Source organism: Hyperolius riggenbachi, chromosome 8 (genome assembly GCF_040937935.1).
Source record: "Hyperolius riggenbachi isolate aHypRig1 chromosome 8, aHypRig1.pri, whole genome shotgun sequence".
Taxonomy (NCBI): Eukaryota; Metazoa; Chordata; class Amphibia; order Anura; family Hyperoliidae; genus Hyperolius; species Hyperolius riggenbachi.
Genome location: NC_090653.1, coordinates 268838502 through 268863883, shown reverse-complemented (window position 1 = coordinate 268863883; position 25382 = coordinate 268838502). Strand labels below are relative to the sequence as shown.

At 46.5% G+C, this 25382-nt stretch overlaps 1 protein-coding gene across 1 annotated transcript in view; it reads left to right on the top strand.

Moving 5' to 3' along the window:
• Positions 1-25382, top strand: part of LOC137527489 (ficolin-2-like) — a 56994-nt gene that overhangs the window by 4633 nt on the left and 26979 nt on the right. The window contains exons 3-6 of the mRNA XM_068248005.1: positions 224-234; positions 3665-3715; positions 24050-24163; positions 25256-25300. Of these exons, the coding sequence (XP_068104106.1) occupies positions 224-234; positions 3665-3715; positions 24050-24163; positions 25256-25300 (221 nt within the window). The remainder of the gene's footprint in view (positions 1-223; positions 235-3664; positions 3716-24049; positions 24164-25255; positions 25301-25382) is intronic.

The window sequence follows — 25382 nt, the reverse complement described above, 5'->3', positions numbered from 1 at the left end:
GAAGTGCTCCCATTCCATCCATATGAGAACATCCTGCTGCCAGCTCAGAGGACATAGGGCTGGTGGCCATTTTGCTGAACTTTGAATGAAGCCCTGAGACAAAGGACACATGTGCGGGCGGCCATCTTGATTGGCCATCTCTTCTGTAATCTGGAACAAAGAATTCTGCTGAACTCTGATTGAAACCAAGAACTTTATGATTTTCCCACAAGGACATATTTCCACAAACCATAAGTATTTTCTCCCTTTTTATTTCATACTGGCTATTACTGTCTTAATAATTGTGATTTTAATAATTGTCTGTATATATTAATTATTTATATTGCGTGAATAAACGACTTTCTCCAAGTCATTCACTGTCCGCTACCCTGCTTATCAGCACACACAGAACTGATCCCGGGTCTCTGAAGATACGCTTTGTTTGTTGTTGGCTAGACAGAATACCGTGTGTTTAACCGTTTTATTCGCAGGACTAGTCAGTCAGTTAGTGGGCTCCACGGTCCCATGGTAACCGCGGTGGTGGCAGTTTACTCTGAACCAGTGGGTGAAGTTGTAATCACCCGTGTCTCACAGGCTCCCTTCTGAGTTGTCTGCGGCTAATTCTTAACGGTTCCTGCGCATTGACTGCGACCAGAGTTCGCACGATCTGTGCGCCGGCACCGTTTAGAAGGCTAAGTGCGGTCAGCCACTAGGGCTCCTGTGACAAAAAGAGAACAAAAATAGCACTTATGATGGGTTGTATTGTGCAAGCTTACTGTACCAGCAGTACTAGCAGAGTGCATACCTGTGTCGTACAGCTAACGTCACTTCACTGGACATTCACTGGATGCAGAGAACTGTGATATAACAATATCAAAAGAGAACAAATATAGCACTTATGACGGGGTGTATTGTGCGAGCTACTGTAGTAATAGCAGCAGTGTGCACTGCAGTGTGCACTGTGGACAGTAAGACACACAGAACTGCGATAGCACAATAGTAAGAAAACCTATGTACTAGTACCAGTACTTAGAAGGGCTCTTTGGGTGCTCAGGACGCTATACTAACAAAACCTATGTATCAGTACCAGTCCTTAGAAGGGCTCTTTGGGTGCTAAGGATGCAGCAAGAAAGTCCGTGGGGACACAGAACAGAGGCCTAACTAACGCTTTCCCTATCTGCAGATAGCTCTCTCTCACAGTACAGCTACAGGCAAACTGTAGAACGCCTGCCATTTTTATAGGGGCGGAGGGGGTCCAGGAGGGAGTGCTAGCTGATTGGCTGCCATGTGTCTGCTGATTTTGGAGTAAGGGGTCAAAGATTGCTCCTTGATGTGTAGAGGCCGGGTGGAACACGCCATGTCTTCGCCTGAGGTGAGCACAAACAACCAGTTTTCGCTGTGAACTATTCACCAGGCGAACAATTTGGGCCATCTCTATTTCCTGGCCTGCATGTTTTCTCAAGAATCGCATAGTTTTACTTTAAAGTGGTATAAAACTCAGCATTTCCTCAGCAATGTTCTAAAACATTAATCACAGCATAAAATCCACTACCACAAAAAAAAATATTGTAGCAGAACAGCATTCAAACAGTTAAAGAGACACTCAAGCGGTAAAAATTATGATATAATGAATTGGTTGTGTAGTATGGATAATTACTAGAAGATTAGTAGCAAAGAAGATATTCTCATATTTTTCTTTTCAGTTATATAAAGTTTTTTTTATAACATTGCATCATTCTCTAATATTTGCAGTTTACACACTACTCAGCATTCTGAATTATTTTACAGAGCAGTCTTGTGAACTGTTAAGCTGTCCTCTGGATAGAAAAAGAAAATGCCGTGACTGACAGTTGAGACAACAACCTTCAGAAGACAGATCTCTCTCTGACTTTGAAAGTCATGGAGCTCAATGGCTTTTTTTGCATCGATAGCAACTGGAGTTTCTTAACTCTTCCTGTACTGGAAACAATATTAGACTCATGAAGAAAAAAGAGAAACCAAGAGCCCAATATAGTGTAGTATGTACTGTATCAGTTGGATGTATGAAAGAGTACAATGATTATACTCACAAAGCAGGGTTACCTCCAAGGCAACCACTGTAAAGGCAGGTGAGGAGATTGTCCTGTCCCCACTCAGGAATAAGAAGTCGCTCTCTGTAGATAGGAAAAAGGGGTATCCCCCTCCACCAAGGGTGGATAATAATAAGTATTATGCAAAGAATACAGAGGCGCCAAAAGGATAAAATCAAATGCTAAAACGTTTAAAAATGCTATTGAGGCAGTGGTGGACTTAGCTCATGCAAGCAGACACTGAAACTGTCTATTCAAGTAAATATACATACACAGCAGTGAGTCCGGGTAACACCTGGCGCCTCTGTCACAGAGTATATTTTCTTGAATAGACAGTTTCAGTGTCTGCTTGTATGAGGTAAGTCCACCACTGGCTCAATAGCATTTTTAAACGTTTTAGCATTTGATTTTATCCTTTTGGCGCCTCTGTATTCTTTTCATAATATTAGACTCATGTCTCTGCTTTTATTTCTTAGCTGTACTACACATACAAATCATTATATCATACTTTTTATGCCGCTTCAGTGTCTCTTTAACCCTCCTGGCGGTTATTTTTTTTTTGCCAAATTGGCAAAAATCCTTTTTTTTAAAAAAAATTTTTTGTGTTTCATGTAAAGCTACCAGAGTGGTAGCTACATGAAACACCACTAGAGGGCGCATGTGTCCCTCTAGTGCGATCGTCACCGGCATCAATAGCAAACAGGGGAACGCGTATATAACGCGCTCCCCTGTTTGGCTTCTCCTGTCGCCATGGCGACGATCGGAATGACGTCATGGACGTCAGCCGACGCCCTGACGTCAGACACCTCCGATCCAGCCCATAGCGCTGCCCAGAACTCATTGGTCCGGGCAGCGCAGGGCTCTGGCGGGGGGGGGCCTCTTGCGCCGCTGCGTACGGGCGATCGCCGCAGAGCAGCGGCGATCGAGCTGTACGCGCGGCTAGCAAAGTGCTAGCTGCGCGTACAGCATTTTAAATGGAGCAAATCGCTCCACCAGGGGCTGAGATATCTTCCTGCGCGGCATAGGGCTTACCGCCAGGAAGGTTAAACACAGCACTTTATTCAGTGGAAAGTTCCTTGCTTCAGTGGTCAGCCTCTGGCTGCATCCTGAAGAGGTGATAACATTATCTTTTGTTTACCTTCCTTTGTTGCTACAATTAGTAAGTGTGCTGAAACGGAATTGCTCTGAGCTGAGAAGCAGAGAGAGGTGAGAAATGATCACAACTAGATTTTCTTATATAAATACAGCAACTATACAGTAAAATGCAATGGCAGCTTTCAGAGCAGATAAACTTTGGGAACTAGTAATTTGTAAACAAGCAATATTACTTGTGCACAAAAGCAAATATGGTAACTGAATGGGTCATACAAAGTAGGAAAACACATATTTATTAAAGGTTATGTCCGAGTTTTATCCCACTTTAAGTTACCTTCGAAATAATATAAGATTGCAAAACATCCAAAGCAATGACAAGCCATGGAAGGGTAGGGGAGATACTTTATTGAAAACATGTGTTGCTTGTGTAGAAACATAGCAGAGGTAGCCAAAGGAGTGGCTACACCTCATGTCTGCCAGTAGTATTATACTAAAAAACATGTTTATTTCTTCTATATTAGCCGTGCTTGGACTGGTGACTGCCCTGTGCAATGCTACAGACACATGTCCAGGTAAGTCATTCATAACATTTTTACTCAAGAAATGTAATTGTAAAAGGAATAAAAGTATTGGAAGGCGGGGGTGGGGAGAGGGAGAAACAGACTACAAGGGCCTCGTCACAGGAAAGATTTAGGAGATTTAGACTGTAGACACACTGTGAGCACTTTCTGGGTACTTTTCTAACCATCAGTGCTTTGAGTGTTTTTTAAAAAAAATGATCCAACTGAAAAATTGCGATTACTGCAATTTTACTGGATGCAAGTCAATGGTAGCGTTTAAAGAAAAAAAAAAAAAGTTCAGAAAGCACTGATGTTCAGAAAAGCACTCAGAAAGTGCTCACAGTGTGTCTACAGCCTAATGCTTCATACACACTTGAGATAAAAGTCTTTGGAAAAGGCAAGATCACAGACCAATTTTACCCCCTTCCATGTAGTATGAGAGCCATACTCTACACCAGGAGTTTCAAACTCGCGGCCCGCGGGCCATTTGCGGCCCTCGATATAATATTTTGTGGCCCTCGCCGGCAAAAGCTTCCTTATAGTTCGCTTCAGTGCTCCCAAGTAATCTGCCGCATCCCCGCCGCTAAACGAGGGCTGCAGAGCCCCCAAATCGTCCGGGGGGCAATCCGCCGGCATTTCCTGGAAGGGGCAGAGCTTTCAGCTTCAGCTCTGCCCCTCCTGACGTCAATCTCCGCACGGATCGCCGCCTCTCCCCGCCCCTCTCTGTGATGGAAAAGTGAGAGGGGCGGGCAGAGGCGGCGATGCGCCGCTATTGTGAAATTCCTTATGTGGCCCAGCCTCATCCTGACTTTGCCTCCTGCAGCCCCCAGGTAAATTGAGTTTGAGACCCCTGCTCTACACAGTCTATTCTATGGAGCTGCACTCCCCATCAAATAAAATCTTTGCAAGATGCTGCACACAAAGATGCCCGTACACATTCAAAAGATCATTATCTGCAAAAGATCTGTTCCTGCAAAAGATCCATTCCTGCAAAATGCATTCTAAGGCCCAGTGCACACCAAAACCGCTAGCAGATCCGCAATACGCTAGCGGTTTTGGGAGCTGATTTCAGAGCGATTCTAGGTATGTTTAGAGAGGTTTTCTAAACATACCTAGCGGTTTTGCGTGCGTTTTTGTGTAGCAGATTACACATATTGTTACAGTAAAAGCTGTTACTGAACAGCTACTGTAACAAAAAATGCCTGGCAAACCGCTCTGAACTAGCGTTTTTCAGAGCGGTTTGCGTTTTTCCTATACTTTACATTGAGGACGAAACGCTTCCGAAAACCGCAAACGCGCAGCAGGAGGCGCGTTTGCGGCTTGGCAAAAACCGCAAACCGCCGGTGTGCACCATCCCATTGCAATACATTAGACAAGCGTTTTTAGAGGCGGATGCGGCCGGCGGATCGCTCCAAAAACCGCTCGGTGGGCCATAGTCTATCTATGATATCTGCAGATCCTCATACACACTTGGTTTAAAGCCGCATCTACACGAGTAGATGCGGCCGCGATGCTCCTTATCAATCGAGCCGCTGATGCGGCTCGATTGATAAGATCCGACAGGACGGATCTCCGCACCGCCGATTCCCTGCTCGATCCCCGCGAGGGGACAATGGCAGGGAATCGTGCGGGAGATAAGCGGCGCCGGCGGGGACGAGCGGGCACGAGCGGGGAATCGAATGCGGCGCACGCGCGGCAAGCGGGGACGCGGCGGGCACGCGGAAGAGGCGATCCGGCAGCTCGATTAGCTACAACCTCTCCCCGTGTAGACGGGGCTTAACAGACAATAATCTGCAGATCAGATCCACCAGGATGGATTTTCAGATCTGCAGATGATTGCCAGATATCTGTTAAACAAGGTGTGTATGATGATCTGCAGATCTCATAGACTATGAATGCATTTTGCAGGAATGGATCTTTTGCAGGAACAGATCTTTTGCAGATAATGATCTTTTGAGTGTATACAGGCATCTTTGTGTGCAGCATCTTGCAAAGATTTTATCTGATGGGGAGTGCAGCTCCATAGAATAGACTGTGTAGTTATGGCTCTCATACTACATGGAAGGGGGTAAAATTGGTCTGTGATCTTGCCTTTTCCAAAGACTTTTATCTCAAGTGTGTATGAAGCATTAGTTGTTGCTACTAATTACTAAGGTGCCAAGCAGCTGCAACTGATGATAGCCAATGGACACTATCAAATACATGATAATAGACAATTGATTTTTTTTTTTTCTTTTTAACAGTAAAATGTATTGAATTTTACCAGAGTAAAGACATACATATGCAGACACACACACACACACACGCACACACGCACACACGCACACACGCACACACACACACCACACGGACACACACACACACACACACATACATACACAAACACACACACTCTACACACACCACACACACCACACGGACACACACATACACACACCACAAAAACACACACACTCACCACACACACACCTATTTCTAGTCAAGAAACACTGTAGACAGAATTTATCATTATCACACATAAGACAGTGTATATGTTCCAGCATTTGGATTACATACAGTAAATGAATAGCACTGTGTGACCAGTTAGGAAAAAACAACAATGTTGTCCTAACAATTGATCAATGATTATAAAAGGCAATAATGTTTTACTTACCTGGCGCTCCTCCCAGCCCCCTGCAGCCGTCCTGTGCCTGCGCAGTCACATAACAATCCTCCGGTCCCCCGTGTCGGCTTAGTTTATCTTTCTTCAGCCGCCGTCCACTGCTTCTGCGCGGCCCTGGCCACATGCGTCCTCATTTGCTCTCCTGTTGCCGGAAGCTTCCTGTGCAGGCATTGTAGAGATTCTCGTACTGTGCCTGCGCAGGACACTCCCGGCCGCGGGAGCGTGAATGAGGACGAGCGCGACCAGGGACGAGCAAGCGAAGTGTCCAGCGACTTGTAAGTCAGCGGTGAGGAAACGGAGCCGGGACGGGGGACTGGAGGATCTTTGAGTACTGGCGTGGGACAGGATGGCTACAGGAAGCTGGGAGAAGCAATGGGGAAGGGGGGGGGGGGGGGGGGTAACATTTACTGCATTTTAAGGTGGCAGGTAATGTTTGCTGCCTTTCCCGTTTGCTGCATTTAATATGTCGGTAGTAACGTTTGCCTTATCGCATGTGTTGAAGGTAATGGTTGTTTTCATGTTATGTGTCAGAGGTAATGGTTACTGTATTTATCATTTGTTACTTTGGGGTATAAAGGACAGAGGGCAGTCAAGTTAAAGGGGGTCATTACTTCTGTTTTGCAGTGGAATTAAGCAGATTTTACATTAGACTGTCATGGCTGCTGTTTAGAATTCAATCTTAAAGAGACACTGAAGCGAAAAGAAAATGATGATATTATGATTTGTATGTGTAGTACAGCTAAGAAATAAAACATTAAGATCAGATACATCAGTGTAATTGTTTCCAGTACAGGAAGAGTTGAGAAACTCCAGTTGTTATCTCTATGCAAACAAGCCATTAAGCTCTCCGACTAAGTTAGTCCTGGAGAGGGCTGTTATCTGACTTTTATTATCTCAACTGTTCCTGGACTATTTACTTTTCCTCTGCCAGAGGAGAGGTCATTACTTCACAGACTGCTCTGAAAGACTCATTTTGAATGCTGAGTGTTGTGTAATCTGCACATATTATAGAATGATGCAATGTTAGAAAAAACACTATATACCTGAAAATAAAAGTATGAGAATATTTTCTTTGCTGCTAATCTTCTAGTAATTATTCATAGTACACAACCAATTCACTATATCATATTTTTTTTTTTCGCTGCAGACTGGTTTCACAGTGGGACATTACAGGCGCACGTTAGAGCAGCCTGTAACGCAGCCCACCGCACAGTAATGAAAAATCAATGGGGCTGTTCACAGTGCCCACGTTGCGTTACATTGTAACGCTGCGTCACAAGACAACGTACTGCATGCAGTACTTTAGACGCGGCTGAGCCGCGTTAGACTGCTTGCACATGCTCAGTAATCTTGTGGAGGAGCGGAGAGCGGCCAGGCACATGGCTAATTAATATGCACTGCACGTTGTGACGTGCAGTGTTTACTTCCTGGAGCGGCCGCTCTGTGCGGCGATTGGCCGGTGTAATGTCAGGTATTGCAGCCCGGAAGCAGCCTTTCTCACTGAGTATCGCGCATGCTCAGTGGGAAGTTAGACATTATTTAGCTGAAATATCTCCGCTTCCGCACCACGTAGACTCCCGAAATTTTCAGGGGAGGGAGGGGACCCCCAGATTCAGCTCTGTGTCTAATTGCAGCCCCCTAGCCCCGCTAGTTCCCGAGATAGGTTTGCTGCAATCAGTCTCTGGAACCAGCGGGGCTCGGGGGCTGCAATTCGGCACAGAGCTAGATGTGGGGGTCCCCTCCCTCCCCTGAAAATTTCGGGGGTGTACGTGGTGCGGAAGCGGAGATATTTAGGACGTTTCACACGTGGCTGCACAATGTAATGGAGCGCAGGCTCCTACTGCGCATGCGGGGCTGCACAATGTGCGGAGCTGCAATATCTGACATCACACCGGCGGGACCACGTGATGCCGCATGCGCACAAGAGTGCGCATCATGGCATCACTGACGCCAGAGTGAGCTGCACAACGCGGCTCACTCTGACGTCCAGATCCAGCACCACCAGGCGTTCCGTTAGGGGGACGTTATGCGACCTTAACGCCCCCTCTAACGCAACGTCCTGGTGTGAAATGAGCCTCAGTGTCTCTTTTAAAATGAAGCTTTTTAAATAGCAAATAATTATGAGACTTTGTTCTATGTTTCTAATGTACTATACCCCATTAGTCAGCAAAAAGGGCATTCATTATCCCAGGAGGTATTTTACACCTCAGGTTTGCTTTAAAAAAATATTCTTTCTATAGTGGCCTGTCTGAGACTGTTATTAGATAGCTGCTAATTTATTAACCTTTTCATATCTTCCAATATGTTTCAGTATGAGTACATGCCTTAGGAGATGCTAGGAGATCTTTTGTAAAACAGGGCAAATATGTGCTATGTCCCAGACAGATTGGTAGCTGTTGTTTACCTCCAGCTTCTGTCGCTGCTAATTTTAGTTATGGTAACATTTACCTGGGCTGGCATGTGACATGATTAGATAAACATGGGTACCTATAGTACTAAGCCTACTAGAACCTGCATCGGAAGATTTATTAGAGGTGGATTTTTGGTGGGCTTTTATCCTGCACTGCTACATCGGTGACTGTGCAGAAGTTGAGATGTACATTTTCTTATTAAATTGTAAACCAATTAAAAACAGAAAATCAGTCTTGCGATTGGCTTAAAATTTACTGTGGGAATCTGATATTTTTTGCAGAAAAATTCTGCATTTTCTGACTGGCCCAATGCTTCTGAATCCTGTGGTTGGGCTAAAATGACCAAGATGGGGTAAATCAGGATTTCCTCGAAATTCCGATTTGCATTTTCTGATTTCTGAATTCTGATCGGAAATGTGGAAATTTCAATTTTGCGCAATCTGTATGAGCATCCCTAGTCAATGGGACTATTTAAAATATATAAAAGAGGTCTACATCCTTGTCATCATTTTGCCCTTATAATCTTCTAATCTCACCAATATTAAAAATGCGAAAGTTTGGATGTTTGTTACTCAATCAATGGCTGAATGGCTTTGAATGAAATTTGGCACACACATAGTACATTACCTGGAACAACATATAGGATACTTTTTATCCCCATAATCAAAAAGTGGGCGGAGACAAATACAAATTTCACTGGGAAAATGTAAACTGCAGCCATTCTTACACTGTTAATGGTAGGGGTTCTCAAACTTTGCACAGTTGGCCACTGGGTGATTGGTATTCATATTCAGAAGAGTGGGTGGAGCCTACAAAAGCCAATCAAAATTCACCTATAGGTATTCAGGGGGAATACTTAATTGCTGCCATTCTTGCACTGTTAATGACACAAGCCTCAAACCTGGTACAGTTGGTCATTGGGTGACTGGGGTTCAAATTCAGAAAAAGGGGTGAAGCCACAGCCAATCAGATTTTTTTCATTTCAATGCAAATTATTGATGCCAAAAACAGCAAACTCACAAACTAGGTCGTTGAGTAATTGTGTGTTATGGTTAGAAAAAGTGGGCGCAGTCAACAACAGCCAAATTCATACTCAGGCAACGCCGGGCCATCAGCTAGTCAAAAATCATTCCTTAACCACTTCACTTCCAAGGATTTTTCCCCTTAAAAAAAACCAGAGCAATTTTCACCTGTCAGCGTTGCTCCCACTTATTTGCCTATAACTTTATTACTACTAGAGATGGCCCAAACGGTTCGTGCGCAAACTTCGGTCATTCGCGGTGAAGCGCGAACTATACTACATCATTAGGGTCAACTTTGACCCTCTACATCACAGTCAGCAGACACAGGGTAGCCAATCAGGCTACACTCCCTCCTGGAGCCCCCCCCCTCCTTATAAAACGCAGGTAGCGTCAGCCATTTCACTCACTCGTGTAGCTGCAGTAATTAGAGAAGGGAGAGAACCTGCTGACATAGGGAAAGCTTAGTTAGGCTCTTGTGTTAGGCTTGTTAGCTTGCTCCTTGCTGATACTTATTGCTAAAAAGCACTCTTCAGGTGGCCATACACTGGTCGATTTGCCATCAGATTCGACCAACAGATAGATCCCTCTCTGATCAAATCTGATCAGAGAGGGATCGTATGGCTGCCTTTACTACAAACAGATTGTGAATCGATTTCAGCATGAAACCAATCACAATCTGTGGTGGTGCTGCTGCTGCCCCCCCCCCCCCCCCCCCCGCATACATTACCTGATCTGGCTGGTGCGAGTCCTCCCGGTCACCGCTGTCTCTTTTCCGCTGGGTTCCGGACCGGCAGGCTTCACTTCTTTCTGTCCAGGGAAGTTTAAGCAGTAGAGGGCGCTCTACTGTTTAAACTTCCTGCCGGGACAGGAAGCTCAGTGAAGCTGCAGTCCTGGAGCCCAGCGGAGAAGAGACAGCGGCGACCGGGAGCAGGTAATGTATTGCCACTGTATTGCGTCGGTCATCGTGCATTCGAACGCCGCTATCGACGCACTCCCAACCCGCCGGCGATTGAGCAAAATCTTCCACACGGACGGCTCGACGGGAATCGACGGTAACGATTGATTTCGGACGGAAATCAATTGTTTGCATTTGCGCAAAGATTTCACAGCAGATTCGATCACAGTGATCGAATCTGCTGTATATCGGCGGGAAAATTGAGGTGTATGGGCCCCTTTCAACAGCTCTTTTGAGAGCTAATGTTGTTCTTGTGATCTGTATTTTTTTTTTGGGTGTGTGTCCCACAGACACTTGTGTTGCATTTACAGCCCTGTCAGTCAGTCGCAGCTGCTGGCCCTTGTCCCCTTGGTAATTCCTACTGTGCCACTGCCAGGCCCAGCACATTCAGTGACTACCTGTGTGTGTGACAGCTGCACATTTGTAATACCAATCCCTGCATACCTGTTCAGTAGTGCACCTACCTACGTGACCGCAAGCAGTGTTATATTATATACCAGTTACTCGCTGCACCTGTTCACGGTACCTATGTGTGTGACAGCTGCTCATTTGTAATACCAATCCCTGCATACCTGTTCAGTAGTGCACCTACCTATGTGACTGCAAACAGTGTTATATAATATACCAGTCACTCGCTGCACTTGTTCACAGTACCTGTGTGTGTGACAGCTGCACATTTGTAATACCAATCACTGCATACCTACCTGTTCAGTGCACCTGCCTACGTGAGCGCACGCAGTGTTATATACCACCAGTCACTGCACCTGTTCACGGTACCTGTGTGTGTGACAGCTGCACATTTGTACTACCAATCACTGCATACGTACCTGTTCAGTGCATCTACCTACCTACGTGAGTGCACGCAGTGTTATATACCAGTCACTCGCTGCACCTGTTCATGGTACCTGCGTCTGTGAGAGCCGCACATTTGTGATACCAATCCCTGCATACCTGTTCAGTAGTGCACCTACCTGCGTGACTGCTTGCAGTGTTATATTATATACCAGTCACTTGCTGCACCTGTTCACGGTACCTGTGTGTGTGACAGCTGGACATTTGTAATACCAATCACTGCACACCTACCTGTTCAGTGCACCTACCTACGTGAGGGCACGCAGTGTTATATACCAGTCAGTGACTGAACCTGTTCACGGTACCTGTGTGTGTGTGACAGCTGCACATTGTATTGATACCAGTCACTGCAAACCTGTTCATTGCACCTACGTGACCGCACTCAGTGTTATATTATATACCTGTCACTGCATACCTGTTCACGGTACCTGTGTGTCTGACAGCTGCACATTTGTAATACTAGTCATTGCATAATTGTTCACAGTACCTGTGTGACCGCACGCTGTTTAATATACCAGTGCATGCATACCTGTTAACTGCACCTGTGTGACAGCTGCATATTGTATTGTAATACTAGTCACTGCATACCTTTCACTGCACCTGTGTGACTACACATTGTATTAGTCAAGTCAGTGCATACCTTTCACTTCTTCCTCCCCCCCGATATGGACAAAACAACAAGCAGAGGCAGAGGCAGACCCAGAGGCAGACCACCTGGCAGGTCTGTTCGAGGTCGTGCTGACGTGATTTCGTGCGGCCCTAGACCAAAGTACAGTGCTCAGAAGAAGGCACGTCCCATCAACTCCCAAGATTGTTAGGACATGGTTGACTATTTAATACAGAACACCTCATCTTCCGCAGCCACCAGCGCAACTACAAGCGCCACATCCGCTACATTTGACACTTCACAGGAGTTATTTGGTGGGGAATTAACTGATTCACAGGCATTATTGTTATGACAAGATGAAGGCACTATGCAAGTTACACCACCTCATATGTCTGAGTTAGGCAACACTATGGACGTAAGGTATGAGGAGGAGGATGGTGAAGTAACTGCTGTTAGTGCAGTTTTGGAGGTGTCCGATGCAAGCGAGGCTGGAGAGGATGATTATGATGATTATGATGATACGGATGCCACGTGGGTTCCCAATAGAGGAGATGAACAGGGGGACAGTTCAGAGGGGGAGTCAGAGAGGAGTAGGAGGAGACGAGTTCCTGAAAGAAGCAGGGGGAACTCGTCATCAGAAACAGCTGGTGGCAGTGTCCGGCGCCATGTATCACCACCTATGGACAGCCAGCCAACATGCCCTTCAATGTCAGCTGCTGAGGCCACCATAGTGCTCACACCCCTGAGCTCAGCGGTGTGGAAATTGTTTTGTGTGTCTTCCTCAGATTAGAGCAATGCCATCTATCTGTTCTCTCTGCCACCAAAAATTGAGCCGTGGAAAGGCCAACACCCGCGTAGGGACAACTGCCTTACAAAGGCACATGAAGAAAAGGCACAAACTGCAATGGGAAGACCACCTGAGGAAAAGCAGCACACAAAAGCAAAGCCACCCTCCTTCTCCTCTTCCTCCTTCAGGTGCATCATCTTCAGCTGCTTTCTCTCTTGCACTTTCACAATCACAGCCACCCTCCTCCACTCCGTCTCTCACCTTGAGTGGTTCCTGCTCCTCCACCCACAGCAGCAGCCAGGTGTCTGTGAGGGAAATCTTTGAGTGGAAGAAGCCAATGTCTGCCAGTCACCCCCTTGCCCGGCGTCTGACAGCTGGCTTTGCGGAACTGTTAGCTCGCCAGCTGTTACCATACCAGGCCTTCCGAAAATGTGTGGCCATTGGCAGTGGTGCTCATCCGTATTCAGGATATCCGGGTAAACTGGATATCCAAACTTTTTTCAGCTATCCGACCGGATTCCAGATACCTGGGCCCAAATCCGGATAGCACTATGTGGATATTTGATCGCATACCCAGATATCCGCAGATATCCGGTGGATATCCATATCCGAATACTGTAACTAAGGAGATGACATCATTGAGCCAATCAGAGGGCTTCCAGCAGAAGCCCTAGCAACCAATCACAGAAGGGAACCCTGGCCAGCCCCACCTGACCTCATTGAGCCAATCAGAGGGCTCCCAGCCTAAGCCCTGGCACCCAATCACAGAAAGGAACCCTGGCCAGGCCCCCCTGTATAATAAGGAGGGCTGCCATGATGAGAAATATCGTCTTAGCTTGTGAATGCTCACTGAGAGACATGCTCCAGTGCTGCTGGCCTAGCAAGTTCTGTATTCAGTGATAAACCTAAAGCTGTTCAGTGATTAACCCCTTCACTATCACTATGCCAAGTGCCACGTGCCAAGCGCCAAGTGCCAAGTGCCACGTGCCAAGCGCCATGTGCCAAGCGCCACGTGCCAAGTGCCACGTGCAAAGTGCCACGTACCAAGCACCAAGTGCCAAGTACCACGTGCCAAGTGTCACGTGCCAAGTGCCACGTGCCAAGCGCCACGTGCCAAGCCCCATGTGCCAAGCGCCAAGTGCCACGTGCCAAGTGTCACATGCTAAGTGCCAAGTGCCACGTGCCAAGTGACACGTGCTGAGGGCCACGTGCCAAGGGCCACGTGCCAAGTGCCACATGCCAAGTGCCAAGTGTCACATGCCAAGTGCCACGTGCCAAGTGCAAAGTGCCAAGTGCCAAGTCAACTGCAAAGAGCCAAGTGCAAAGTGCCACGTGCCACTGCCAAGTGCAACCTCCAGCATGCTCCTGGCAGACGTTACACCTGCTGCTGCTGCTGCTGCTGCATTGCCCTGCTCCTGCTGCCTTTGCTGCTCCCACCATCAGGGTGCCACAGGCCACTGCTGTTGTGCTGATACCACCTATATTTAACCCAAAACACACTTGCGTAATTTTTTTTGAGGTGTCTGGGCTGAAAACTGTCATGTCCCAGATGTGCGGTTGGACTTTGGACACAATGTGGGCGCACGACCGCTGTCTGGAACCTAGTCCTGATGTTAATTGACAGCCATTTTTTTTTGGGGGGGGGGTTAAATCCCCACATCATTAATTAGTGTTTCCTTTTAAAAATAACATGCTACATGCCTCATTTACCCTGAAAAACGTTTTAAAAGCAATTTAAAGGCCACTTCCGGTTTTTCTATCCGGATATCTGAATCCGCCCGGATATCCCGGATACTGGGGTCGGATATCCGATTCTATTCGGATACCGCAAAGTTCGGATACGGATATCCGGACATCTGGGTATCCTGATCCGGATCAATTTGGATTTTGAAAAGGGGTACCCGAACACCAGCACAGTGGAAGTTTCTCAAAAAAGGCGATACACAAACTGACGCCATCCAGCACACGTTGAGCACCACGTCGGACAACTAAGGTCCATAACATCCTCTGGACCAGGACAGCTACTAGCCACAGCTGTTCCCAAGGTCTCCGAGTTGGTTGCAGATGTTAGGGCGATTTAGCACATGTGATACGCCTGCTACACTTTTGTTTCTAGTAAGTGCAAACTTGTATGCGCATTGTTTTTTAATCATTAAAAGGTAACACACTACGGAGCGCTCCTCCCTCTTCTTTGTTCTTTTTTTGATACACAAACTGTACCATGAAGCTGAAAGGCAAGTGGTGTCATCTCTGGCACACAGCGTTGGGTCAAGGGTCCATCTGACCACGGATACCTGGTCTGCCAAGCACGGTCAGGGCAGGTACATTACTTATACAGCCCATTGGTTCAACCTGGTGAAGTAGGGAGTACGTGGCTGTGCAGCAGACCTAGTTGTGACACCTCCATGGCTTGCAGGCAGGCCTGCTGCCACCTCCTCTCCTCCTGCTACATCCTCTTCGCTGTCGTCCTCCTCCTTGGCTGAGTGTCAGTTCAACTCTACTGGTGCTGCAATCTCCTCTCCAGCTACACAGCCCCAGATCCCCAGACCCCGGGGCCTATGCTGCATGCCAGGTACGACGGTGTCACACCATCTTAAACATGTCTTGCCTCAAAGCGGAGAGTCACACTGGAGCAGCTCTCTTGGCTGCTCTGAACAAACAGGTGGATCAGTGGCTGACCCCGCACCAACTGGAAATCAGCAACATGGTGTGTGACAACAGCAGCAATCTCATTGTGGATTTGGGGAAGTTGACACATGTACCCTGCATGGCACATGTGCTGAATCTAATACTTCAGAGATTTGTGTCTAAGTACCCAGGCTTACAGGAATCCTGAAGCAGTCCAGGAAGGTGTGTAGGCATTTCAGGCGGGCTTACACGGCCATGGCACGCTTTGCGGATATTCAGCGGAGAAACAACTTGCCGCTTGATTTGCAATAGCCCGACTCGCTGGAATTCAACGCTCCTGATGTTCAACCGCCTGCTACAACAGGAAAAAGCCATCAAACAGTATCTCTACAACTACAGTGAGGTCATGCTCTGGGGAGATGGAGGTGTTCTGGCTGAAGTACTGGACACTCATGAGAAATGCCTGCAGGCTCATGCGGCCGTTTGAGGAGGTGACAAACCTGGTGAGTCGCAGTGAAGGCGCCATCAGCGACTTGATCCCATATGCTTTCTTCCTGGAGCGTGCCGTGCGTAGAGTGGTGGATCAAGCTGTGGAGGAGCGTGAACAGGAACAGGAGGAAGAGTTGTGGGATCAATTATCATCAGAACCAGATGTTTCCTCAACACCTGCGGCAGCACAGAGGGGGGAGGAGAAGGAAGAGTCGTGTGGGGAAGTGGAGTCAGATGAGGAAGGTGGTTTTTTTTTTAGGAGGAGGTGGAAGAACAACCGCAGCAGGTGTCGCAGGGGGCTTGTGCTGCTCAACTTTCCCGTGGTATTGTTCGTGCCTGGGGGGAGGAGGAGAACTTACCTGACATCACTGAGGAAGAGCAAGAGAAGATGGATAGTACGTCTGCTTCCAGATTTGTGCAGATGGCGGCTTTCATGCTGTCCAGCCTGTTGAGGGACACCCGTATAAAAAAACTCAAAGGGAATGAGCTGTACTGGGTGGCCACGCTACTAGACTTTTGGTATAAGCACTAAGTGGCGGAGATGTTTCCAAATCACCAGAAGGCAGAAAGGATGCAGCACTTGCAGAACAAGCTGGCAACTATGCTTTACAATGCGTTTAAGGGTGATGTCACAGCACAATGGAATAAAGCTACCACTGCCAGTAATCCTTCTCCCATGTCCACGCAGGCAAGGACAGGACGCTCTAGTTATCTCATGGTGATGTCGGACATGCGACAATCGGTCGGAGCTCCACATTCTGGCTATCCCAGCCTGCATGGGAACAAGGGGTTAAAAAGTTTCAGGAGGGGGGAACCCACATAATTTAAAAAAAAAAAAATTCCCACACTCTAAACATAAAAAAAATAAATTGGGAAAATAGGAAAAAATGCCAGGGATCTTCATACAGCCATATTGCGGCTGTATAGCGATCCCTGGCCAAAGCGCTGTGGCTGCGTATAGACCCCCTGGAAACCCCGTCAGGAAATTTATTGCGCTTTCGTTTGATGCATGTAAAATTACACTACCGTTAGGTTTGCATCTAAAAGTGACATTTACCGCATTTAAAAGTATACTTTTTTCCTTCGAAACTTTAAAATCGATTTTCTAAAAAACTATAAGGTATTTTTGAAACATTTTTTTTGCTCTTATTCCTAATGATCTCCTTAACATATCCTGCAAATTTAGGGTTTCTAGCATTTAAGGTGGATTTGCTATTAATCATTAAGATCGGCAGGTTTTTAAGTGTGTATTTTTTTTTCCTTTGAAACTTTAAAATCTATTTTCTCAAAAACTATAAGGCCGATTTGAAAAAAATTGTTTTCCTCTTGTAGCCACTGGGGGCCCCTACAAGCTCTGGGGCCCTGGGGCAGCTGCCTCCTTTGCCTTAATGGTAGCGCCGGCCCTGCTTCTGTCTTGCCCTGCCTCAAGCGTCCTGTCAGAAAGGACCTTCAGTGCAGCTGGAGGCATTGTCACTGAGAAGAGAAGTCGCCTAGGTCGCCAAAGTGTTCAGTACCTCACCTTTATCAAAATGAATGAGGCATGGATCCCGAAGGGATACTGCCCACCCGAAGATTAAGTCAGTCCCCACACACAGCATCTCTGCCTGCACGCCGTGTGACTGGCTGCCTGCCCCAAGACTAAGTTGCTCCCTACACAGCATGTCTGCCTGCAGGCCGCCAGGGCCGGATTTGGACTTCCCAGTGCCCTAGGCCCGGTACCACCAACCGCCCCCCCCCCCCCCACACACACACACACACACACTCAGGGTGCATACACACATCAGACCATAGTCTTTGGAAAATGAAGGATCACAGACCAATTTTACCCCCTTCCATGTAGTATGAGGGCCATACCTACAAAGTCTATTCTATTGAGCTGAACTCCCCATCAGATAGAAATCTTTGCAAGATGCTGCACACAAAGATGCTGTACACATGCAACAGATCAGTATCTGCAAAAGATCTGTTCCTGCAAAAGATCCGTTTCTGCAAAATGCATTCATAGTCTATGATATCTGCAGATCCTCATACACACCTTGTTTAACAAACATTCATCTGCAGATCAGATCCACCAGGATGGATCTTCAGATCTGCAGATGATTGTCTGATCTGCAGATAATTGTCTGTTAAACAAGGTGTGTATGAGGATCTGCAGATATCATAGAGTATGAATGCATTTTGCAGGAACGGATCTTTTGCAGGAACAGATCTTTTGCAGACATTGATCTTTTGAACGTGTTCAGCATCTTGCAAAGATTTTTATCTGATGGGGAGTTCAGCTCCATAGAATAGACTGTGTAGGTATGGCTCTCATACTCCATGGAAGGGGGTAAAATTGGTCTGTGATCTTTCATTTTCCAAAGACTGTGGTCTGATGTGTGTATAAGCCTTTAGGAAAATGAAAGATCACAGACCAATTTTACCCCCTTCCATGTAGTATGAGAGCCATACCTACACAGTCTATTCTATGGAGCTGAACTCCCCATCAGACAGAAATCTTTGCAAGATGCTGCACACAAAGATGCTGTATACATTCAAAAGATCAGTATCTGCAAAAGATCTGTTCCTGCAAAATGCATTCATAGTCTATGATATCTGCAGATCATCATACACACCTTGTTTAAAGAGAGTCTGAAGCGAGAATAGATCTCGCTTCAGACCTCATAGCTAGCAGGGGCATGCGTGCCCCTGCTAAAACGCCGCTATAGCGCGGCTTAACGGGGGTCCCTGTCCCCCCAAACCCCCTCCGTGCAGCGGGGGAGCGCTTCCTGGTTGGGGCAGGGCTAACCGCCGCAGCCCTGCCCCATGCGCGTCTGTCAGACGCGTATCTCCGCCTCTCCCCCGCCCCTCTCAGTCTTCCTTCACTGAGAGGGGCGGGGGAGAGGCGGCGATGCGCGTCTGATAGACGCGCTGGGAGGCAGGGCTGCAGCCGTTAGCCCTGCCTCCAGGAAGAAGATTACCAGCGACCATTTTACGACCAACTTTTGCGGGGGTGGGTTGGGGGTGAAGGGACCCCCGTTAAGCCGCGGGATAGCGGCGTTTTAGCAGGGGCACACGTGCCCCTGCTATATATAAGACCTGAAGCGAGATTTAGTCTCGCTTCAGTGTCTCTTTAACAGACATTCATCTGCAGATCCGATCCACCAGGATGGATTTTCAGATCTGCAGATGATTGTCTGATCTGCAGATAAATGTCAGTTAAACAAGGTGTGTATGATGATCTGCAGATCTCATAGACTATGAATGCAATTTGCAGGAACGGATCTGTGGCAGGAACAGATCTTTTGCAGATACAGATCTTTTGTGTCTGTACAGCATCTGTGTGTGCAGAATCTTGCAAAGATTTTTTCTGATGGGGAGTTCAGCTCCATAGAAAAGACTGTGTAGGTATGGCTCTCATACTACATGAAGGGTGGTAAGATTGGACTGTGATCTTTCTTTTTCCAAAGACTATAGTCTGATATGTGTATGAGCCTTAACGATCACTTGTTTGCAGGATACCTATGAATGTTTTCTCTCTGAAAAATGATGAATGATTGTTTTTCCTGTTAGAGCAGTGAGTCCCTAATGCCTGGTATGCACCAGATAGATGGGTTGAATCGATTTTCCGATCACTTATACAAAGTCGATTAGAAAAATGATCAGAAATCAGATTAGACCTGTCAGAAATAATCAATTTGAACCCATCTATCTGATGGCAAATTGCATGGTGTGTACCAGGCATGAAGTAGCAGAGCGGCATTCATCTCCCTCTTTGCTCTTCTGTAATCACAGATCTGTTGCATTTATTTTATAGTATTTATTGTACTGATTCTTTCACAGGTGTTTTTTTACTGTTTGCCAACACGGTACAAATATATATTTTTTTAATTTTTAGTGTATGTTATTACTTTTGGTATACAAAACAGAATGTAACAATACAAAAGTATACAACAGTACATTTGTAATTATAATTATAGAGAAGTTGTCTATCTCATACTAGACTACTGCTGCCTTTAAAATGAGCCAGCAAGGGGTTAAGATTTAGCTTAGAAGGGGCTGCCATAAATCTCTCTAAGGAAAAAAAACCCTTATCTGTTTAAGATTTACAATCCAGGGGGAGAGAGGAGAAGGAATGGCTCAAGTCATTAACAGAATCTGACCAGCAATACATTGTTTAGCCCAGCTTGAGTTGTAAAGTGGAAATAATTCTGTTAAAATGTTTACTTTTACTGGATCAGAAATTGTCTACATTGTGATCCATGTTTCTCTTACCCCTGGCAATAAACTGAAGCGTGTATGTTCAGTAGATAGCACTGTCTCATCGCACACCACGAAGTAAGGAAAATACACGGAGCTCTGGAATTCTGACTGTGTGTGTGCAGCAAAGCCGGGGCGCTTTGGAGCAGGAGAAATGATTTATTTTGACATGCAGCCTCTTATCTCTCTCAGGTCCTGCCGCCCTTTTATCCTTCTGATTTTTTTCCGCCCTAGGCCGTGACCTTTGTGGCCTTTGCAGAAATCCGGCCCTGATTTTGACATGCAGCCTCTTATCTCTCTCAGGTCCTGCCGCCCTTTTATCCTTCTGATTTTTTTCCGCCCTAGGCCGTGACCTTTGTGGCCTTTGCAGAAATCCTGCAGGCCGCTTGACTGCCTTCTCCGCCACCACCAACAGGGTCCAGGACTCCAGGCGGATTCCTGAATTTTTAAGTCCGCTGCTAGCAGCGGCCGCTATAATGGTTTTTCTGGTGCATGTACATGCCTGCCTAATTTTTCTGGCTGCACTGCAGTCTGCAACAACAAAACAAAAGGCATGTACATGTGTCAATTCCCCTTCGTGATCGTTACCTTGCCACGGCGAAGGGGCTTGCATATCACAATGAAGCAATGACCGACAGCTATATGAATGTCTCGAGGGGGGGGGCACACCCAAGATAATAAGGTCATTGCTTCATTGTGGACAGACCAAATTCGATCAGCTGGACAGTCACTGTTGTCCTGTCATTGAGCTACCTTAGCCTGGCGATAAGGCTTGAAAACCGCCATGGCCTGCACTCTCGCCATGGTGCGCACCAGTCCAGGACGGCCGTCACTACACAGACAGCTGTTTGCGGTGCGTTACACAGTGAGTTTGGTCTGTCAGTATGAAGCAGTACTCTAATTACACTCCCTGATTGATGTATATGTTACGGCCAGAACCCGAAGTGTGGCCACTTTGCGTTCTGGCCAGCCACTTCGGGTTCTGGCCGGCCAATGTGCGAAGTGGCCGCAGCGCAGTGGCCAATGTTAGAAATGTTATGTTTATGCCGTCTCGCTGCGGCCAAATTTATGACAACTTGCTTAATTGAATTAAATATAGCCGGCGGCAATGTGAAGCTGCCGGCTTTCGCACTGCCTCTCTCCTCCCCCCCTCTCTCTCCTCTCCCCGCCTCCCATACAATAATTAGCAGCCGGCGGGGACACGCGTGTCCCCGAGAGTCGTTCGTCGCGACAGGGGAATCCTGCCGTTCCTGCAGAGCGGGTGCTGGCAGAAGCAATGTCTGCAGCCTCCCCGCTCTGCTGCCCCTGCCGCTACGAACGACTCTCCGGCTGCATGTCCCCGCCGGCTGCTACTTATTGTATGGGAGGCGGGGAGAGGAGAGAGGCGGGGGGGGGAGGAGAGAGGCAGTGTGAAGGCCGGCGGCTTCATCTATTACATTGCCGCCGGCTATATTTAATTAAATTAAGCAAGGTTGTCATAAATTTGGCCGCAGCGAGACGGCGTAAACATAATATTTCTAACATTGGCCAGAACCCGAAGTGGCTGGCCAGAACACGAAGTGGCCACACTACGGGTTCTGGACGTAACATATACACACGCAAGATGTTTTAAAGCACTTTAGGCCTCCAATTTAGCATGCAATGTGATTTCTGCCCTTAAAACGCTGCTGTGCGTGAAATCCAGATTTTTCCCCGGGACTTTTGGCGTGTATCCCACTCCGCCATGCCCCCCTCCAGGTGTTAGACCCCTTGAAACATCTTTTCCATCACTTTAGTGGCCAGCATAAATGTTTCTAGTTTTTAAAGTTCGCATCCCCATTGAAGTCTATTGCGGTTCACGAAAGTTCACGCGAACCAAACCTTTTGCGGAAGTTTACGTTTGAGTTTTTGCGAACCGAAAATCGGAGGTTCGAGCCATTTCTAATTACATTGAAACAACTTATATCTTGTTTTTTTCACCGCTAATTAGGCTTTCTTTGGGGGGTACTTGTGGCTAGGAATTATTTCATCCAAACTGCATTTTAAAAGGAAAAATAAGAAAAAAATTCACAAGGGACTACGTCCCTGCGAGAGGATATGGGGAAATGCAGGGATGTAGTTACTCGTCCCGGGGGAGGGGAAGTGGTTAAACTGCAGAACAATCTTACAGCAGCCCTGATACTTTCCCTATATTCCTAGTGGCTCTGGGTCACCCTGATAGCATCGGTTTTCTGTAGCAGTCTGAAATAAGTCTATTTTAGAAGCAACAAAACAGAAGGAGAAACATACAGTATACTATTATATCAACATAATGCAGACAGGGGCACAACTACAAATCATGTGGCTCCCAGAAAAATTTTGCTGGGCCCCCTTCAGTGTCAGTGAAGTGAATACAAACTTATGATATAATCGATTGTATGTACACAGGGGCAAACCCAGGATTTTCAAGGGGGGGATTCCTAAAGTTCTCCCTCAGCCACGCACAATACAATATAATAATATGGTAGGACGACATGCTGAGTACACACAATGCAATTTCCTGTCTGACTGAGAGACTGACAACGAGATCGATCAGGAGCAGTTTGGATACAGATAATAATGAGGACAGCCGACATTGGTAATGAAGGGGAAGGTGAAGAATTCACACAGCAGTGCACAGGGCTGTGCTCATACCTGACTTTGTTAGGTTCCCAGAGCAGCTCCATGCTCTGTACACACGCTGCTGCTCCATGCTCTGTACACACACTGCTGCTCCATGCTCTGTACACACGCTGCTGCTCCATGCTCTGTACACACACTGCTGCTCCATGCTCTGTACACACGCTGCTGCTCCATGCTCTGTACACATGCTGCTGCTCCATCCAAAGTCAGCTGTAGCGGGGAAAGAAAGGGGGCAGCGCTGTGAGCTGCAGGACGCCTGCAGATATTCTGGTGTCTCAACTTGTGCCTGTCCACAGACACTGCAATGGCCCTGGTCTGAGGGGGGATTCTAGGCAGCTGTATTCCGCCCCTGCGTTTGCCTATGTAGTACAGATAATTAATGGACCATTAGTAGCAAAGAAACTAGTCTCATGTTTTTACTTTCAGGTATATAGCTTTTTTTCTATAACATTGCATCATTCTCTAATATTTGCAGTTTTCAAATTACACTCTGCATTTTAACCCCCTTGGCATTATGATTCTTTCCTGATTTTAGAGTCTAAAAACAGTACAATTTTTAGCATCCTAAAGCCTGGAAAAAATCATGCTGCTAGAGAGATCTGCAGCAGCTCAGCTCTTACTCACCTCCCTGGGATCCAGCGCTGCAGTTTTCCCTCCATCCTATGGGTAGCGGTGTAAACCTATAGTGAGATTGCCAGCTGATCGAATTTGGACAGCACAGGACCAATAAAGAGCTAATACTGTGTTTGAGGGGTGGGCCCCTCTGGGCCCCTCTAGCCCAAGGGCCCCAATGCGGTCGCTATCTCTGCACCCCCTATTGCTACGCCACTGCTTGGGGCCCATCTCACAAGGGTCATAAAACAAGTGTCCTTCACACCCATAACAGGCGTAGCCACAAAAACACCTGATCTAGAGTATCAGAGAAAGGGATGGTTAGTAGTTGGGGACCCTTCCACACCTGAAGTCGCATTGGCTAATTACACCCCTGAACGCAGACATAAGAAAGCCATGTGTAAATATGCAATTGATCATTTTTACATTTTATTTTTCCTAGAGGTAAAGATTGTTGGAGTTGGAGACTCTGATAGGCTGTCCATTATCAGAGGATGCCCCGGGATTCCTGGAACTCCAGGTCAAAAGGGAGAAACAGGTGCCTTTGGACAAACTGGTATGTTAAATGATCACTTCTCGTTCATATTCAAGCCAGATCATGTGTGTTTGTTTTTTTTTTTATAAATATCTTGCTCTTTCTAGCATAGGCAAAGTCAGTTAACCCTTCGCACACTCACATACAAATGGTCATACAAATGCACTCACAGAAATCAATCATCCAGAAACCACAGCTATCCCTACAGCTAAGTTAAAAAGTTAAAAGCCGGGGTCTCGGTACAAAAGTTGACATTCTCTTGCGTAGTCACCTACACCATGAAGAGGTGGCTCAGTATTCGGAGGTGTCCTAACTCTGGCTGCCCCTGTGTGGTGTAGGTGACCATGCTAGAGAATGTATTCTTTTGTACCATGACCCTGGCTTTTAACTTAGCTACAGGGAAACCAGTGGTTCCCGGATGATTGATTTATGTGAATGTATTTGTATGAACATTTGCATGTGAGTGTGTGAAGGGTAAACTGACTTTGCCATTTTGCTGGCCACAACCCCTTTAGCACCTCCATAATAACTTATTTAAATGTCCTAACTTGAAGAAATGTGCCTTGATTTATATATTATTTCTAGTATAGGCCTGCATGGACTGATGAATTGACTTTGGAAAATTCAGTATTGTCATTTTTGGTACCTGCGCTATTCAAGCAATTTTTAACAATTTTTAATCTTTGTTGGTTGGCTAAAATTCAGTGTTCTCCCCGGATTTTTTTTCAGCCGGTTTGCATGAAAATGTAACCGGGTGGGGAAAGGCAGGGCCGGCGCAACTCTGCTCACAGTATAGAAAGAGGGTGAAGAGGCAAGCCGATGACAGTCGGGTGCTACCCAAAATTAGCCAGGTGGAGCACCTGGCTAAAAGAGCCTGGGGAGAACACTGAAAACTGTATCAGTTTTTTAGTTCCTACTCTGTATTGTGGAGTGGCCATGGGTACCTTATTGGGGCCATTCGGAGCACAGACACTTCTCCCCTGACAGCACCCATTTATTAAAAAATAAAGCTATTCACTGGTTAAGTTTAATCCAGGTCATTACTTTCTGTATAATATGTACAACTTGTTCAATAAATATTTCAAACTACAGCCTAACAGAATACCTTAACAGGACCACAAGGAGCTGCAGGAAAAGCTGGACCAGCAGGACTGAAAGGTTAGTCATACAATTTTGTAATTAAACAGCCAGCATCATCATGACATTAAAGTGCAATTGCTTATTTGTTCCTGCTACAAGA